The sequence below is a fragment of the Oncorhynchus mykiss genome, chromosome 25 (genome assembly GCF_057628025.1).
Source record: "Oncorhynchus mykiss isolate SJ-2025 chromosome 25, ASM5762802v1, whole genome shotgun sequence".
In the NCBI taxonomy this organism is placed as follows: domain Eukaryota; kingdom Metazoa; phylum Chordata; class Actinopteri; order Salmoniformes; family Salmonidae; genus Oncorhynchus; species Oncorhynchus mykiss.
This window is the reverse complement of record NC_143046.1, coordinates 73,957,351-73,976,394: the sequence shown is the minus strand read 5'-3', so window position 1 is coordinate 73,976,394 and position 19,044 is coordinate 73,957,351. Positions and strand designations below refer to the sequence as shown.

The following is a 19,044-nucleotide window of genomic DNA, read 5'->3' as shown; positions in this document are numbered from 1 at the left end:
CCTCCTAGGGACGGCATGGAAGAGCACTAATAAGCCAGTGACTCAGCACCCGTAATAGGGTCAGAGGCAGAGAATCCCAGTGGAGAGAGGGGAACCGGCCAGGCAGAGACAGCAAGGGCGGTGCGTCGCTCCAGTGCCTTTCAGTTCACCTTCGCACCCTTGGGCCAGACTACACTCAATCATAGGACCTACTGAAGAGATGAGTGTTCAATAAAGACTTAAAGGTTGAGTCTGCGTCTCTCACATGGATAGGCAGACCATTCCATAAAAATAGAGCTCTATAGAAAGCCCTAGGGACAATAAGGAGGCCTGCGTCTTGTGACCGTAGCGTACATGTAGGTATGTACGGCAGGACCAAATCAGAGAGATAGGTAGGAGCAAGCCCATGTAATGCTTTGTAGGTTAGCAGTAAAACCCTGAAATCAGCCCTAGCCTTCACAGGAAGCCAGTTTAGAGAGTCTAGCACTGGAGTAATATGATCACATTTTTGGGTTCTAGTCAAGATTCTAGCAGCCATGTTCAGCACTAACTGAAGTTTATTTAGTGCTTTATCCAGGTAGCCGGGAAGTAGAGCATTGCAGTAGTCTAATCTAGAAGTAACGATTTTCTGCATCATTTTTGGACAAAAAGTTTCAGAGTTTTGCAATGTTATGAAAATGGAAAAAAGCTGTCCTTGAAATAGTATTGATATGTTCATCAAAAGAGATATCAGGATCAAGAGTAACGCCAAGGTCCTTCACAGTTTTATTTGAGATGATTGTACAACCATCAAGATTAATTGTCAGATCCAACAGAAGGTCTCTTTGTTTCTTGGGACCTAGAACTAGCATCTCTGTTTTGTCTGAGTTTCAAAGTAAAAAATGTGCCCCCATCCACTTCCAGGGAGGGCAATTTTGGGGCTTTGCCATATTTTATCGAAATGTAGGGCTGTGTATTGTCTGCATAGCAGTGAAAGTTAACATTATGTTTCCGAATGACATCACCAAGAGGTAAAATATATTGTGAAAACAATAGTGGTCCTAAAACGGAACCTCGAGGAACACTGAAACGTACAAATGATTTGTCAGAGGACAAACCATCCACAGAGACAAACTGATATCTTTCCGACAGATAAGATCTAAACCAGGCCAAAACTTGTCTGTGTGGACCAGTTAGGGTTTCCAATCTCTCCAAAACAATGTAGTGATTGATGGTGTCAAAAGCAGCACTAAGGTCCAGGAGCACGAGGACAGATGGAGAGCCTTGGTCTGACACCATTAAAAGGTAATTTACCACCTTCATGAGTGCAGTCTCAGTTATTTGATTGGGGTCTAAAACCAGACTGAAGCTTTTCGTATACATTGTTTGTCTTCAGGAAGGCAGTGACTTGCTGCGCAACAGATTTTCCCATTTTTTTGAGAGGAATGAGAGATTTGATATAGTTTTTATTTATTTTCTGGGTCACGGTTTGGCTTTTTCAAGAGAGGCTTTATTACTGCCACGTTTAGTGAGTTTGGAACACATCCGGTGGATAGGGAGCCATTAATTATATTCAACATAGGAGAGCCAAGCACAAGAAGCAGCTCTTTCAGTAGTTTAGTTTGAATAGGGTCCAGTATGCAGCTTGAAGGTTTAGAAGCCATAATAATTTTCACAAATGTGTCAAGAAGATATAGGATTTTAAAAACTTGAGTGTTTCCATTGATCCCAGGTCCTGGCAGTGTTGTGCAGACTCAGGACAACTGAGCTTTGGAGAAATATGCAGATTCAAAGAGGAGTCCGTAATTTGCTTTCTAATGATTATGATATTTTCGTTGAAGAAGTTCATGAATTCATCACTGCTGGAGTGAAAGCCATCCTCTCTTTCTGCTTTTTAGTTAGCTTTGCGACAGTATACATTTTTTATTTATTTTGGATTGTTCTTATTCTGCTCAATTCGTTTGGAAAAATAGGATGATTGAGCAGCAGTGAGGGCCCTTCGATATTGCACGGTACTGTCTTTCCAAGCTAGTCGGAAGTCTTCCAGGTTGGCAGAGTTCCATTTCCATTCCAATATTCTGAAAGCTTGCTTCAGGCCTCTGGTATTTTCTGTATACCAGGGAGCAAGTTTCTTGTGACAAATGTTTTTTGTTTTTAGGGGTGTGACTGCATCTCGGGTATTACGCAAGGTTAAATTTAGTTCCTCAGTTAGGTGGTTAACCAATTTTTGTACTCCTACGTCCTTGGGTAGGTGGAGGGAGTCTGGAGGGCATCTAGGAATCTTTGGGTTATCTGAGAATTCATAGCATGGCTTTTGATGATCCTTGGTTGGGGTCTATGCAGATTACCTGTTGCGATTGTAAACATAATAAAATGGTGGTCCGATGATCCAGGATTATGAGGAAAAACATTAAGATCCACAATATTTATTCCACGGGACAAAATTAGGTCCAGGGTATGACTGTGGCAGTGAGTAGGTCCGGAAACAAAACCCACTGAGTCGGTGATTGCGCCGAAAGCCTTTTGGATCTGTGGACTTTTCCATGAATATTAAAGTCACCATAAATGTGAATATTATCTGCCATGACTACAAGGTCCGATAAGAATTCAGGGAACTCAGTGAGGAACTCTATATATGGTCCTGGAGGTCTGTAAACAGTAGCCATAAAAAGTGAATGAGTAGGCTGCATAGATTTCATGACTAGAAGCTCAAAACACAAAAACACAGCCATTTTTTTTAGGTATATTGAAATTTGCTATCATAAATGTTAACAACACCTCCGCCATTGCGGGATGCATGGGGATATGGTCACTAGCGTAACCAGGAGGAGAGGCCTCCTTCATAACACAGTAAATTCATCAGGTTTAAGCCATGTTTCAGTCAAGCCAATCACATCACGATTATGATCAGTGATTCGTTCATTGACTTTAACTGCCTTGGAAGTGAGGGATCTAACATTAAGTAGCCCTATTTTGAGATATCATAATCTTTTTCAATAATGACAGGAATGGAGGAGGTCTTTATTCCAGTGAGATTGCTAAAGTGAACAGCGGCTGCTGACAGCCTGCTGCCTGGTCTGCACCTTATCTCATTGTGGAGCTAGAGGAGTTAGAGTCCTGTCATTCCTCAGCAAGCCAAGCTTGGTCCTGTTTGTGGACACCCGATTAGACAACATGTTGTGGACGAGTCCCAGAAAGAGGGCATGTTATCTACATATTGTATATTTTGGGTTGCACAGAAAACAGTTTTCAACTAGCGATTGAGTTGTGAGACTGTTGTAGAGCTCATCACTCCCCCTAACTGGGAGGAGGCCAGAAACAATTACTCAATGCCGAGACATCTTTCTAGCTAATTTACACGCTGAAGCTATGTTGTGCTTGGTGACCTCTGGCTGCTTCATCCGAACATCGTTGGTGCCGACGTGGATAACAATATCCCTATACTCTCTACACTCGCCAGTTTTAGCCTTAGCCAGACCCCTCTTCAGATTCGTTTTAACGTCGGTAGCCCTGCCCCCTGGTAACTTACTTATGCGTTACATTTATTGTCCTGTGTAAGTAAAAGCAGGAAATCCATCACCTATGCCTTTACTGCCATTCATTCCAATTCGACAGGTTTTGGATTTCTCCCTGACCAAGGTGGCTGCCATTTCCATTCTGGATCTTTGAGAGTTTATGAAAAATCCGTCTTGTAATTTAATAGGATCTCTATGACCAAACCCCTATCTACGTCACTTCCGAAATTTGAGAGAGAAGTGAGATGGCAGAGCTGTCGCTATATCTCACTAATGTCAACATCTCTTTGGGGAAAACTATGGACGCTGAAAAGGTGCGATTGTGTCATAATTACAATTTTAGACCTGTTCTCATGAGTATAGCCAATAAAAAAACATTGTGTGTTGTGGTTGTTTTAGCTAGCGATCTAACGTTAATACTTCCTTGTAGCATCAGCAGCTAGCTATATATCTAGCTATCTCGAACATAAATATGTGCATTCTGTAGGTTATTTGTTCACAATTATAACACAGACATAGCTGGCTATGAATCAATCACTCACAGAAACTGCTTGAAAAACCTGTTGGAATGTTTTCATTCAAATGGTGATTTACTAACCTCAAAATAACGTGAGACAAATGTAAACAGCCCTATAATGTAGCTGCTAAGTTTTCTAGCGCTAACATGATAGTAAAATCCTGTTTCTACCAGCTGTAACCAAACATGTTTTGAGAATATACTGTTTTTGTTGGTGATGATGATTGACAGAGCTCCAATATGGTGAAGGAGTTTGAGAGTGTGGAGCTGGGAGACATAGGGATGAAGAAGCAGAAGGTGCCCCGAAGAACAATTTACTTTGCCAGTGGAGAGACCATGGAGGAATACAGCACAGATGAAGAAGAAGAGGAGGAAGTGCAAGCTTCTATAGCTGTTAAGACCTCAGCTGACCCTGTTAGTTTCTATGTCCTTATAAATTCAAATTGGACTTTACTCCATTACATGAGCTTGAATAGAATGAAATATTCCTGCATTTTGTTAACTTTTTCTTATTGTGTCATAATTTTGTTATAGTCCAGGTTGACTTGGGGTCCATATTTTTTGTTTCACATGTGGAGAGTGGCAACCTCCACTATTTCAGGTAAATGTGGTATTATGTGTACTAGACTAAAGATACACACATGAGTGTCAAAATATATCCTATATAAATGTAATGTTCTGTGTCTTGGTAATACTGTGCCTCTGCCTTGTGCTTTCAGTTTGTGACTATCTTGGGGAGAGAATGGCCTCATTGTTTGGCATTACGTCACCTAAGTACCAGTATGCTATCGACGAGTACTACAGAATGAAAAAGGAGGTACGTTGTCTTGTCAATGGGGAAGCATCTACTGGCAGACCTTGGAATGCTTAATTACTACTAATGTGTTACCACTATTTTCACTACTTGTTACTACTCCAAGGTGTAGTTTAGTATCCCTGCTCCTCATTCATGTTGTGACTGACAGGAGGAGGAGGAGGAGGAGGAGAACCGGCTGTCTGAGGAGGCAGAGCGTCGTTTTGAGGAGGAGCGTGAACAGGAGATGCAGCAGCCAGCCATGGAGCAGCCGGAGGGTAAAGCCTCCTTCGTCAACGTCACCTTTGAGCTGGATCAAGATACCACATCTGATGCCAACAGATTCCCTGCCCCCATCCCCACCTAACAGTTCAATTAAATGGACATCTTCACATTTCACGATGTAGCCTCAGCATTTTTGCTATAGTGTAGTTCTTATTTTTGTATCATATTGATCATGTTCTATTAATACTGTAAGTCAGACATGAGACAGAATACATATTTTTTAGTTGCTGCGTTGTCAATATGCATTAACTTTTGTGTGCAATGAACATTGCTGTGCGTCAGTGAATGAGCACACACATTATAGATATGATGCTGATTTTAACTATTTGCAGGTTTAAGAGATCTGATACATTTTTTCAGGTACTTAAAAACATTGTTATACAATAAGTTAGCAGCGAGATAAGTGACCTTTCTAAAACCATTCCAGAGGTGCATAATGTTATTGGAATAGTTTATTTATTTCAGTTGGAAATTGTTTTTTATATTCATTGTCAACCGTGACAATTTTCCCCTTAAAATACCCACAAAAATCTTATTGTTTTACTATGACTAGTTCTCCAGTACTTTTCAGAAAGGTCATCAAAATGATGTTGAGAACTGTCCTCCAGTTCTCCTTTAACAAAACGTCACACGTTGTTTGTTGGCATCTGTGCTCACACTTCAATCATTACTATTGTCCAGAACCATACATTTAGAAATAGCTTTGCTGAAGTTTATCTAATCTGCCATGATCCCTTCTGAGTGTGTGTATAAGGCTTGAGAAGGAAGCCCAAGGTAAAGCGAAACATGTTTAAAAAATATCTGCTGCTTTTCTTTTGAACAGCAGTATTGTCAAGATAACTACCTTTCACAGTCCCCAAATAATATGAAATGCCACTTTATTAGGGCTGGTTGTATAAGGAAAATATTTTCCCATCCTACGGTATTCACACTACACACCTTTACCCAAGGAAAGAAAAACTGAAAGGCCAACATAATTATGTAAAATCATTTTATAATGTGTTAATGGAAAAACAGTTTCATTTGAAGGCTTTTTATAGTCATTTTTAGAGTAAAATACATAGTATTTTCATTTTCTATACTATGTACACTAAATTAATAAACATTTAAACAGGTCATACAACTGTTGTATTTCGAAGTCTTGACAAGTTATTTTTTAAACAACTGAGTTCCAGTGAGTGTGTCTAGAATCTTTACCGTAACATTTATCTTCTTCTTGCTGAGTCTAGTAGTCCCCAGTTTGACTGAAGATTCATGTATCGTCAAGGTCAGCTGTGTTGCTGTCGTTGTCATTAGCAACCAGAACTTCCCTGTTTTCATAAGTCCAGAATCCATTGAGATCAATGAGAATGCTGGTTACTGTGTCTCCTTGGCTGCTGTTCACTAGATCCTGCAGCGTGATCTTGTAGGGATCCTTTGGCTTCACCATGTCAAAGATCTCATCCTGAAGGCACAACATTGCAACTTTTTTTAAAACAACTTATTAAAATCATTGAGTTAATTATTGAAATCATTATTAAAGATGTAATCCACAGTGGGGAAAACCGCCACTGTCTGCCCCACAGCCGTTGTTTTTGTTTTGTTGAAGCAGAGCTGGGGAGCATCACGCATCATGGTAAAAGAAATGTCAGAAGATATGCTGCTGTTCTATCACGCATGCAATGACGTCTGAGGGAAAAAACTGTTCTTTGCAGTAACTTCTTGTAATATCGCAAACGGACGTATCACCATTAAAGATTCCAGTATTAAAAACAAAATCCCTACTAGTACAAATGAGAATGCAGTTTGAGACTGTAAAAAGCGTCAGGGAACTTCGATTTTATGGCATGACAAATTTGCATCAATGTAAAATTTGTATAAACAAACTTAGAATAGAGCTTGGGGAAACACTGAACACCTACTGAGCACAATACCTTCTACAAATGCTTGATGCCCACACTAACATGCTGACCAGAACAATCACATGTGCGTTCCAAAATAAATGGACATGCATGTTATTCAATCATTTCACCCACACTGCTCGTGCACGCCAACGAGTGTCTGCGTTGCCAAGCGCTAAAATAGAAGTCAGTTCTATTTGTGACACTGAAAGTAGTGCAATTCCTGCCTCTCCCATCTCCTCATTAGTTTATAGAAGCATATACCCACGTGCCATCTCCTCATTGGTTATACCCATGTGGGTAATTGAAAGATGAACTGAGGTTGGTGGGTCAGTTGTGGTAATACACCTTATTATGAAAGCTAGATGCCAATCGCCATATAAAGTCCAAAGAAGAAAAACCCTGGAAGGAGGAGAGATGACTAGAAATGATTCAGTTGACCGTTTTATGTGTGGATTAATTGTTGGAATAGATGACCTTGTGTATTTCAGGTAAAATAACAACTCACGTTTATATCCCAGGACAAATGAGCTAACAACAGCAAGCTTGCTAAATTGGACAAATTTGCTAGCAACTGCAAGCTAGCTAGCTAAATTGCCATACATTTTTCATACTTTTTGACCTCTCTTCAAATTAATATAATTGCTTCAGAGTTTGTTGTGATATTTCAACCTGCGAGTTGTGATCCCATTTGGTGTGGGGGGACAAAATCAATTTGCGCCCAATGGCTTTTGGGCATGGTGTAACCACACAATATTTCTGGAGGAAATGGATACTTTAAGCTGATTTAAAGTAACCAGTAGTATACTTCAGATTTACTTCCTCCATGGTGAATACGGTAACAGGGGACAAAGTCCATTTACCTTGACATCCTGGAAGGACACCGACTCCTGGCCATGGATTTTCATCTGCTCCTGAATGGCCTGGTGGAAAATACATGAAGCAAAAATACATGATTCCAACAGTTTTCAGAAGTAGATCAATTATTATTATTATTCTCATTGATTGTTTTGATAAATAATAATTGTTCACAAAAAAAGTTGATAATTGATAAATATTTTTTGTTTTCTCCCCAATTTCATGGTATCCAATTGGTAGTTACAGTCTTGTGTCAGCGCTTCAACTCCTCTATAGACTTGGGAGATGGACCGCGTCCTCCGAAACACTGCTAGAGCACGATGAGACAAGGACATCCCGGCCCGACAAACCCTCCCATAACCCGGATGACGCTGGGCCAATTGTGCGCAGCCTCATGGGTCTCCTGGGCACAGCCGACTGTGACACAGCCTGGGATCGAACCCGAGTCTGTAGTGATGCCTCAGCACTGCCATGCAGTGCCTTAGACTGCTGCGCCACTCGGGAGGCCCATTACAACACTTTTTATTCAGTGGGCAGGATTTCAGATGGAGAGGTCCCACTGTCTACTCTGCTGTCTCTATTTATCCCTCTGATGTCTCACCCTGAAGAAGTAGTTGAGTGCGAAGACGTTGAGGTAGCCCTTATTCTCCATGTCCAGCAGCTTGAAGATGTACTGCAGCGCTGCAGGCTCCTTCCTGTTCTCCAGAGCCAGGACAAAGTCCAGGTACGTCTTATAGTCCTGTGAGAGACACAGAGTCAAGACCAGATTAAGCATCAAATCAGGTCATAACACATTTCGCACTTACTGTGTCCTTTGATAAAATCTTAGAACGACTATGTGATAATGGTCTTATGCCATGTGGAATCTGAGCAATTCTGAGTAAGAGTGTGTTTTAGATGGTTTCGTACAGTTCAAAGTCATTGTATTTGGTTAAACTGTTTTAAATTTAGACAAATAAAGAGCTATAAACCTGCAAGGAGAGTCTTTGCAACACTCTGACATCAATCATCTATTCTAAGTGCGCACATGTATAGTAAAATAGGTCAGAACAGCAGGCAAGGTTCTTACCATCTCTCCGTCGTAGGTGAGGCACTCCTGGTACACGCGGTCCAGAAATATGCTGGTCAGAGTGCCAGTGCCGTAGCGAGACAGCTCCTCCTTACTGAGCATGCCGTTGTGGTCCTTGTCAAGATTCAGGTACTGACCTACAAAAGGGAACACATGATCGACCATCTTACCAAGAGGGCAAGGACAAAGATCATCTAGAATCTCTTTTTTATTTGAACATTCAGGTGTTACCGGCATCAGATTAGCCTAAAGTCTATGAGGCATTTTTTTAAATCAAATAGCTGCTGCATACCATAAACTCTAAGAGCAGAGGGTGCAGAGAACCAGTTGGATTCCTGGCTCTCCTTGGAAAGCTCCTCATCTCTCAGCTCGAGTAGATCATCCAAAAAGCTGCAGGCCAAGATGTCTTGAATCTTAATTTTCCCTGAGAATAAACATGAATAAATGGAACAAGATGTTATTTTGTCAGAGCAGGCAGTGACAAACAAGTTATAGGCATGACAAAGAAGTTATAGGAATCTTACAGAAATATGCACATTTGACAAATATGTTTTTGGTTAGTTATCATAAGTAACAAACCAGTCCGTAGGGGATCCAGGAAGAAGAAAAACTTGCGGACAGCGGTGCAGACATAAAAGGAATAGAAGGACTTCTCCAGGCCATCCAGCTGAGGGAGTGTGGGAATCAGCTCTAAAATGTAGTTCTCCAAGTCCTATTACATTACAAAACACACACATATCATCTCAACAATAAGTCAAATCTGAATTCTAAACAGTCTGATGTTCAACCTATAGTGAATCTGGGGCAACTTGGACAATTTACACCCCAAAAGTCATAATATTTGTTGCTTTGCTGGAAAGAACAAATCAAATAAAATTGTATTAGTCACATGTGGTTGGAGGCAGAGCAGTTGCCATACCAGGCAGTGATGCAAGCAGTCAGGATGCTCTCGATGGTGCAGCTGTTGAACCTTTTGAGGATCTGAGGACCCATGCCAAATCTTTTCAGTTTCCTGAGGGGGAATAGGTTTTGTCGTGACCTCTTCACGATTGTCTTGGTGTGCTTAGACCATGTTAGTTTGTTGGTGATGTGGACACCAAGGAACTTGAAGCTCTGCTCCACTGCAACCCCGTCGGTGAGAATGGGGGCATGCTTGGTCCTCTTTTTCCTGTAGTCCACAATCATTTCCTTTGTCTTGATCACATTGAGGGAGAGGTTGTTGTCCTGGCACCACACGGCCAGGTCTCTGACCTCCTCCCTATAGCCTGTCTCGTCGTTGCCGGTAATCATTGGCAAACTTAATGATGGTGTTGAAGTCGTGCCTGGCCACACAGTCATGAGTACAGGAGGGGACTGAGCACGCACACCTGAGGGGCCCCTGTGTTGAGGATCAGCGTGGTGGATGTGTTGTTATTTACCCTTACCACCTGGGGGCGGCCCGTCAGGAAGTCCAGGATCCAGTTGCAGAGAGAGGTGTTTAGTCCCAGGGTCCTTAGCTTATTGATGAGCTTTGAGGGCACTATGGTGTTGAACGCTGAGCTGTAGTCAATGAATAGCATTCTCACATAGGTGTTCCTTTTGTCCAGGTGGGAAAGGGCAGGGTGGAGTGCAATAGAGATTGCGTCATCTGTGGATCTGTTGGTGTCGGTATGTAAATTGGAGTGGGTCTAGGGTTTCTGGGATAATGTTGTTGATGTGAGTCATGACCAGCCTTTCAAAGCACTTCAAGGGTACAGACGTGAAAGCTACGGGTCGGTAGTCATTTAGGCAGGTTACCTTAGTGTTCTTCGGCACAGGCACTATGGTGGTCTGCTTAAAACATGTTGCTATTATAGACTCAGACAGGGAGAGGTTGAAAATGTCAGTGAAGACACTTGCCAGTTGGTCAGCGCATGCTCGCAGTACACGTCCTGGTAAACATTCTGGCCCTGCGGCCTTGTGAATGTTGACCTGTTAAAAGGTCTTACTCACGGCCTCCCAGGTGGCGCAGTGGTTAAGGGCGCTGTACTTGACACAGAGCGCATCCAACCCGGAAGCCAGCCGCACCAATGTGTCGGAGGAAACACCGTGCACCTGGCAACCTTGGTTAGCGCGCACTGCGCCCGGCCCGCCACAGGAGTCGCTGGTGCACGATGAGACAAGCATATCCCTACCGGCCAAACCCTCCCTAACCCAGACGACGCTAGGCCTTGGGTTCGCGCCCAGGCTCTGTCGTAACCGGCCGCGACCGGGAGGTCCGTGGGGCGACACACAATTGGCCTAGCGTCGCATGGCTTCCGGGTTGGATGCGCGCTGTGTTAAGAAGCAGTGCGGCTTGGTTGGGTTGTGTATCGGAGAACGCATGACTTTCAACCTTCGTCTCTCCCGAGCCCGTATGGGAGTTGTAGCGATGAAACAAGATAGTAGCTACTAAAAACAATTGGATACCACGAAATTGGTGAGAAAAAGGGGTAAAATTTAAAATATATATTTTTTAAAAGAGAGAGGAGAGAATGATCACACAGTCTTCTGGAACAGCTGGTGCTCTCATAAATGCTTCAGTGTTGCTTGCCTCGAAGTGAGCATAGTAGTTTAGCTCGTCTGGTAGGATCGTGTCACTGGGCAGCTCTTGGCTGTAATGTAGTCTGTAATGGTTTTTCGGTGTAGTATGATTCGATCTTGGTCATTATTTATTGACGCTTTGCCAGTTTGATGGTTCGTCGGAGGGCATAGCGGGATTTCTTATAAGCTTCCGGGTTAGAGAGCTCCTTGAAAGCGGCAGCTCTACCCTTTAATTCAGTGAGGATGTTGCCTGTAATCCATGGCTTCTAGATTAGGTATGTATGTAAGGTCACTGTTGGGACGACGTCATCAATGCACTTATTGATGAAGCCAATGACTGATGTGGTGTACTACTCAATGCCATCGGAGGAATCCCTGAACATATTCCAGTCTGTGCCAGCAAAACAGTCCTGTAGCTTAGCATCTGCTTCCTCTGACCACTTTTTTATTGATCTAGTCACTAGTGCTTCCTGTTAAAATGTTTGCTTGTAAGCAGGAATCAGGAGGATAGAATTATGGTCAGAATTATGGTCAGATTTGCCAAATGGAGGGCGAGAGAGAGCTTGGTATGCATCTCTGTGTGTGGAGTAAATGTGGTCCAGATTTAACATGCTGATAGAAATTTGGTAAAACGGATTTAAGTTTCCCTGCATTAATGTCCCTGGCTACTGGGAGCGCTGCCTCTGGGTGAGCATTTTCTGGTTTGCTTATGGTGGAATACAGCTCAGCTTCTGACTGTGGTGGTATGTAAACAGCTACAAAAAAATACAGATGAAAACTCTCTAGGTAGATAGTGTGGTCTACAGCTTATCATGAGATAAGGCGAGCAAGCGTATAACCAGACAACTGTATGTTGATAGTGTCGTCGTTCAGCCACGACTCCATGAAGCATAAGATTTTACAGTTTTGAATGTCCTGTTGGTAGTTTAAATCTGCGGGTAGATCATCAATTTTATTCACCAAAGATTGCACGTTTGCTAGCAGAAAGGAAGGAAGTGGGGGTTTAGTCAATCGCCTACAAATTCTCAGAAGGCAGCCCAGCCTCTAGCCTCTTTTTCGCCGCCTCCTCTTCATGCAAATCACGGGGATCTGGGCCTGTTCCCGAGAAAGCATTATATAGTTTGTGTCGATCTCATCAGACTCGTTAAAAGGAAAAAAAGATTCTGTCAGTCCGTGGTGAGTAATCGCAGTCCTGATGTTCAAAAGTTCATTTTGGTCATAAGAGATGGTAGCGGCAACATTATGTACAAATTAAGTTTAAAAAAATCAGTTACAAACACAAATAAATTAACAAAAAAACACCATTGGTTGGTTAACCAAAGGCAAAAGGGTCACTGAGAAGAACGTGTCACAGAGAAGAACAACACCCTGTAACCAGAGATGCTTCACAGGAGGGTGGTTCCTGCATCATGGTCATAGTAAATATCATCTTTCACATCTCTGAAAAGCACAAATGGGCCTCAATAGGAATCATGAGAAAGTAGGGAGGGAAGGAATATCCCTATTTCACTAAGGAGCCACCAACATAAGATTTTGGTGTAAAAGTAAAGTAGTGAGAGTGCTTACAGACTCACGGAGGTAGCCCTGTCCAGCCACGTCATAGAGACTCAGTCCTATCCTCGTCTGGTGAAGCCACACTGGAAGAAGAGACATCAATATCAAAATCAGGACAAGGCACTTATCGAACACTGTTACAAAATACCAACTTCACTTTCCCACGAAACTCAACACATTTTCATTTAGGGCCCTCAAAAAGTATGGATGTGGGTTCGCAGACCCGCAAGCCACTGCGGCCCTCATGATGAGTTCCGATTTTTTGTGGCTCCCACCCCATCAAAGTTGCCCATCCCTGATGTATAACATGCCATTACACCAGACTTAGTTAGATAGCACATTTTATGTGATAATTTTCTTCTGTAGTCCCTAGGCAGAAAACAGCAATATAACACTAATATACAATAATAGACAATATAATGATCATATTTTGTTTAAAGGTATCTGACATCTTAAGTGTAGGAATGTATTAATTTTCACATGACTGGTTTGTCTTTCGCCACTTTTTTAATGTTTGCTTTAATGCTAGTAAAGGTACTGCACTCTCTTGGTTGGCAGGGTGTTCCATTATCCAGATGCTCTGACTGAAAAAGTTGTCTGGACAAATTTGTTGGACCTAAGTTATGGATGAAAGTTATGGATGCAAGACAATAGGAGACATGGATAAGAAACTGACCTTTTCTCATGACATAGTTAAAGAACTGCATAATTGATATCCTGCCATATGGATCGTTGTGGAGAAGTTTGGCATACACCCTGGCAGTGAAGAACTGCCTAGGAGCGAAAGGCAGGACAAAAAAAACTGTTAGAAGAATTCTACGTTCCATTCCAAGATACGTCAAAAATGGTTAATGAGCTTAGTGTTCCATATGCTTGTGACACACATAGTCCTGGGGTGTATTCATTAGTTGCTCACCTATGCAAAACGTTTTACACTGCAAAAAAAACAACATTTTGCAACGGAAACATTTGCTCTAAACCAGGGATCATCAACTAGATTCAGTTGCAGGCAAATGTTTTCTTGAGCAGATGGTAAGTGGGCAGAAACATAATTACAAATCATTTGTAGACTGCAAATTTACAACAAGAAACAAGAGACTAAAGCAAAATATTTTCAAACCTTGCTTACATTTGTATACAATCACATATCCTGTACCTCTCTATAATTCGTGGGAATACTTTGGAGCAGATTTACAAAATAAAAATTGCTACGGTGCAAAACGTTTTGCTACGACTAATAAATCCTCCCCTAGTTTACACATACAGTATGTCTCATTATGGTATTCATGTTGCCTTTTCACACCAGCTAAAAACATGCTTTTGGGCTAATATGAATGTAAACGGTGTTAATTCTGCTCAAGTGATTAGCACAAAATTTGTGGCTCCAAAACATAATATGCCGAGTACTCACTTGCACTTAACTCCGGCTTTTTCTCCAACCTTCAGAAAACTGTCATAGCTTATCATTGCCTCCTCTCCTGTCATGGGTGGCACTTGATGTTTGTCCAGCAGAAACCACAGATTCTAGATAACAGAAAGAAGGTGTAGGTTAAATAATTATGTTTGATTACTTTAATAGTGCCATGGACTTACCAGATTCCAGTGCTTGTAAATCTTTCTATTTCACTAAATAGTTGTTTGATCGAACCAGATGTCAGTCTCACCTGTAACTCCTCATTGTCCAGAAGCTCCCGGCTCTTCCTCTGCAGAAAGACGGCTCTGGACTCCTCTCGCAGCTTCTGCAGGAGAACTTCATCCTCTGCAGGAAGCTATAGGGATCACACAGATATATAAGACTTCAGAAACCATGATCATTTCAGCCCCTCACAAAAGCACTTCAGTCCTGTTTGGCTCAGTTGGTAAAGCTTGGTGCTTGCAACTCCAGGGTTGTGGATTACATTCCCACGGGGGAAATGTATGCACTGATACTGTAAGTCGCTCTGAAGAAGAGCGTCTGCTAAATGACCATAACATTTATTTTAAATTGACACGTTGTGAATATCACAATTGCTATAAAGATGTCAAAACACCAGACAAAAATGATCTGATTAGTTAGCTAGAATGTTTGTCAGAATGTTCAATTGCCCTGTAGTAGAAGCGTGGAATGTTCCTGTAGTTCTCTCTGTTGCCTCCACCCCTCCACTCTGTGTAGTATTTAGTGAAGAGTGCTGTCTCCTCTGCTTTCTTCTCCTCCTCAGTCCTCTCATCTGAACAGAAATGGATACACGTTGACACAACAAGGCTTTGTGAATGTTCAATAATTGAGTGGGTAGATTGCTAGTTATCTAGTTTTTCTAAACACGAAAATAAATAAGTAGCTAACTAGCTATTCATAAATATGACTAGCTAGCTGAAATGAGCCTAACGTTAGCTAGCTAACTTGCTATCTAAATAAACACAACAGATCTAGCTATGGACGTAGAAAACCTTTCTTGGAGGATGCCAATCTTCTTTTCAAAAGTTCCTTCCAGTGTACTACCGTATCGTTTGACATTTTAACTTATGTTTATTCCTAATAACATGAAAACAAGCTAATCAATGTTATGATAACTTATTTTTTCAGCTTCTCTGAAATGTCTAAACAATCGTTAGCTCGCTTGGGATTGGTCGGCTAGCGACTTCTTCTTATTCGGTGGGGTTTATCGGCGCTTGGCATCCAATGTTATGGTGCATTACCGCCACCTACTGTACTGGGGGTGTAGACCAGAGATGGAGAAACAAAATTCTACCTGCCCCATTGCTCTTAAAAAATATAAAATATTTGAGACTATAACTAATGACGTTCTAATCAATATACTCTTTCAACTAATTTCCTGTATCCCATTCTCCAGCGTCACTACAGACCCTAGTTTGATTCCAGGCTGTATCACAACCAACCGTGATTGGGAGTCACATAGGGTGGCGCACAATTGGCCCAGCGTCGTCCGGGTTTGGCAGGGGAAGGCCGTCATTGTAAATAAGAATGTGTTCTTAACTGACTTGCCTAGTTAAATAAGGGTTAAATAAAATAAAATAAAATAAAATTATTACAATTCTCCCTCATACTTGATCTGCCCACACTGTAGCAATACATGCTCCACCATCTCTGTTTCCTGGCAATAATCACACTTTCCTGTTGGATGCTTTCCTATCACATTTAAGGACTTATTCAACAGGCTGTGTCCCACCCTTAATCTTGTAAAAATAGCCTCCTCTCTTCTGTCCCTTCCTGCCATCCTCCCCTCCCCGACTTTCCTCTGTACTTGAAATAAATGCCTGCCCTTAGTATCTCTATTCCACTGCTCCTGCCATCTCTGCAGCATCACTGTCCATATCAGGCCTTTTGCCTCTGCATTGCTCATTGAAACTACAACATCAACATCCCAACCTCTAACGGGACCCAAGTAAACCTTCTCTGTATACCCATCTGCCTAATCCTGCAATGGGTTTGTCGGCTATCGACATGATTATGACATCATGAAATTCAACTTTCTGATCACAGGCATTCATTCTCAATACTCCGTAAATTCTTCTTTAGCTATATTATTTAGTCAAAGAATAAAGAATAAAATAATTAAACCTGTTATTATCAGCTGTTAACTGGTTGTTACTTGTAGACAATGACAACGGATGTGTCTTGACCCTTCCAGCTAGCAAGCTAATGTTAGTTTGAACTTCACTTAACTGTTTTTGGAACAACAGAGGCATGAGACCGCACAGTTGACACTGACAGTGTGTACAAAATAATATTGTTAAAGTAGTTGGTATCATCAAAATATTTTCTGTAAACAAACCAAGAAAACGTCAAATACATTAGCCCACACTTTCATCCCAGCACTCCTGGCTTTATTGCCCTAAATAATGCAATTAGCAAGCTATCAGGTTGTACCATACTATTATGCATGAAAGGAGTGAGTAGACATGAAGGTACCAACATGAAAGAAGACAGACAGAGGGACTTCAATATCAGAGATAGGCCCCCTTTTTCCAAGTCAGTGTTTGCTGCTGGAACAGCTAAGATAACCGCTGAATACCAAAAGAAGAGGGCTGAGGCGGCCCTGTAGGAGGAAGAACCAGACTTCCCCAGAAAGAATAAGAGAGTGGAACCCCCAGACCACCCTCTCACTGCCTCAGAATGGGGGAGACTCAAATTGACTTCACCGAACCCCCCATTGCTTTGACGATGATGGCATCAATGCTGGCCGATGGGACAGACATTAGCGTGGCCAAGTCCCTATGTTGCCATGGACACCGGGACACTGTCTTACGAGCTGCTTCTTCAATACCTCACCCTGTGTGTCAGCAGTGGCCACCACTTGGAGGTGTTTAACAAGTATGACATCATGAGGAGCCAGATCATTACGTTAGACACCAGGGCCTCCAGCCTGCTCATAAAGGACTTCAGCCGATCAGAACGCTGGAAGGAGGCGCTATCACACCCATCAAGAGGGCCATCACTGCGTAAGTATGGCGATGCCATCATGGGGGCAGTACTGCATGGTGACGGTGCCACTGCCGGGGCCCTGTATGCCGAACTGATGGAGAAGGGCCTCATTCCCAACCAGGAGACATGACAGGCCCTATTCCAGTGTGGCCTCTCTCATCAGGGCCACGGGGACGGGCTGCAGTCCATCCTGCTTCATATAGAGACAACCAGACAACCTATCAGACAACCTATCCCATGGAGACTCTGGATAAAGATATCAAAGCTTGGTTTGAGAGGTAAGTCCTGAGTATAGGTTACTGAATAGGCCTACAATCACACAATATTATTGGGACAAAGCATGGGTTGTGCCTATTTTAGTTTGATGATGATATCTTCCTCTCTCCTGCCAATCTTCTAGACCAGAAGTGGAGTGGAAGCTGGTCCACCGTAGACCCCAGTTAACGACATAAACATTCTCCTCTTCATTAAACCATTAGACCTAATGAATTCAGATTTTTAATCAGCACTTCATAGGCTACTTCTATACTTCTAAAATAAATCTAGATGGCTGGAAAATTGAATTAATTTTTTACCTCTGGCCTCTTTACCCCCTGTAACCAGGGGATTGTGTCTGAGCTGTCAGGCAGAGCTGGAATTCATCACACAGAGTCAGGAGGAGTACGCCCAGCTCAAGGATAGGGTTATGGGGGATGTGATCCAAGGCAGAGATGTCTTAAATGAGACCACTCCAGAGGTTTGGGAACCTCTTTTTCTTTCTTATTTGTCTCCCTCTTGTCTATCACCACACTGGTAGTCTCCAAAAACATTATGCAAACTGTCTGCACTACAGGTCAGCTTTATGTTTTTTTATCAGCTGATCCTTTTGAGTACATTTGGTTGAACAAACACATCATGTAAAAGTAGATAGATACAATGGCCAGTAGATGGTGCTAGTGTCGTATTAAATCAAGTCTGCACGATGTGAATTTAATGGCAAAGGGTTGTATTGTCAAGCAACTGCAGATTTCTCCTGCATTTCTCCAGATGCATGCAGTGAGATTTGCACAATTTTGATTTTGCATTGAACTATTCCTTTGGTGATGGATGTTTGGGCAAACATTTTAAAAGTATTGGTCAAACTAATCAGCTGAGAAATGCATAATTGCATGATACAGTGTTGTTCAGGGCTGATCTTGCTTTAGTCTTAGAGTTTGCTGTAGTTTAACGATTTATCTCATTCCTGAATTAGACAAGATCATTTGCTGCATGGGGGCCTCTTGTATGAGCTGGGTGTCTACTGATTAAATAGCAAGATGTCCTCCAAAGAATCAGGCATGTTTCACAATTAGATGAGATTATGGGGATTTCCAGTTGCAGCACATTTAGCTCCCGTGTCTCTCTATGCATCCCCCACTGAGCCCGCTCATAGTCAGTCAGCTCAGTCCAGCCACACATTGCAGACACTAGCAAAGGCTGGTCAATATGTAGGTGACAAAATACATTTCAGCCTTTACTGGCAAAGACCTGTTGCACCTCATTGGCTTTGTTAGACAGGCAGCCCAAATCTGATCTGGTCTTTTGACCAATTAGATCAGCTCAGAAAAAGGGCTGATGTGGAAAGATCTAATGTGATTGGTCAAAAATGTCAGAATTCTTCCGCCTGTCTAAA

The 19,044-nt window shown here is 42.2% G+C and overlaps 2 protein-coding genes, 1 long non-coding RNA gene and 1 pseudogene across 3 annotated transcripts in view; 3 read left to right on the top strand and 1 right to left on the bottom strand.

Annotated features, from left to right (window-relative positions):
* LOC149972127 (uncharacterized) overlaps positions 1 to 19,044 on the top strand; it is a 645,576-nt gene that overhangs the window by 582,863 nt on the left and 43,669 nt on the right. The gene's annotated exons all lie outside the window — the stretch shown is intronic.
* fam177a1a (family with sequence similarity 177 member A1a) lies at positions 3,513 to 6,188 on the top strand. The gene is made up of 5 exons (XM_021585143.3): positions 3,513 to 3,787; positions 4,222 to 4,404; positions 4,525 to 4,591; positions 4,710 to 4,807; positions 4,956 to 6,188. Exons 1-5 carry the CDS (start codon positions 3,719 to 3,721, stop codon positions 5,148 to 5,150), a joined length of 612 nt encoding a protein of 203 aa, XP_021440818.2. The 5' UTR covers positions 3,513 to 3,718; the 3' UTR covers positions 5,151 to 6,188.
* ppp2r3c (protein phosphatase 2, regulatory subunit B'', gamma) lies at positions 6,046 to 15,614 on the bottom strand. Its single transcript, XM_021585141.3, has 12 exons — positions 15,398 to 15,614; positions 15,056 to 15,177; positions 14,635 to 14,739; positions 14,382 to 14,494; positions 13,647 to 13,744; positions 12,983 to 13,053; positions 9,455 to 9,587; positions 9,168 to 9,299; positions 8,876 to 9,012; positions 8,408 to 8,545; positions 7,812 to 7,871; positions 6,046 to 6,512 (listed from the first exon to the last, which is right to left on the bottom strand). Exons 1-12 carry the CDS (start codon positions 15,462 to 15,464, stop codon positions 6,321 to 6,323), a joined length of 1,368 nt encoding a protein of 455 aa, XP_021440816.2. The 5' UTR covers positions 15,465 to 15,614; the 3' UTR covers positions 6,046 to 6,320.
* Positions 16,885 to 17,837, top strand: LOC149972128 (mitochondrial ribonuclease P catalytic subunit-like; annotated as a pseudogene).

Bases quoted from the DNA above. Each gene is read 5' to 3' on its own strand.
- ppp2r3c (XM_021585141.3), bottom strand. From the start codon at position 15,464: ATGTCAAACGATACGGTAGTACACTGGAAGGAACTTTTGAAAAGAAGA. The intron at 14,740-15,055 runs GCAATTGAACAT...TGATCCCTATAG, and splicing joins TTCCACGCTTCTACTACAGG to CTTCCTGCAGAGGATGAAGT. The intron at 7,872-8,407 runs GTGAGACATCAG...ATTTTCCACCAG, and splicing joins CACTCAACTACTTCTTCAGG to GCCATTCAGGAGCAGATGAA.
- fam177a1a (XM_021585143.3), top strand. From the start codon at position 3,719: ATGGCAGAGCTGTCGCTATATCTCACTAATGTCAACATCTCTTTGGGG. The intron at 4,405-4,524 runs GTTAGTTTCTAT...ATTTTGTTATAG, and splicing joins TTAAGACCTCAGCTGACCCT to TCCAGGTTGACTTGGGGTCC. The intron at 4,808-4,955 runs GTACGTTGTCTT...TGTGACTGACAG, and splicing joins ACTACAGAATGAAAAAGGAG to GAGGAGGAGGAGGAGGAGGA.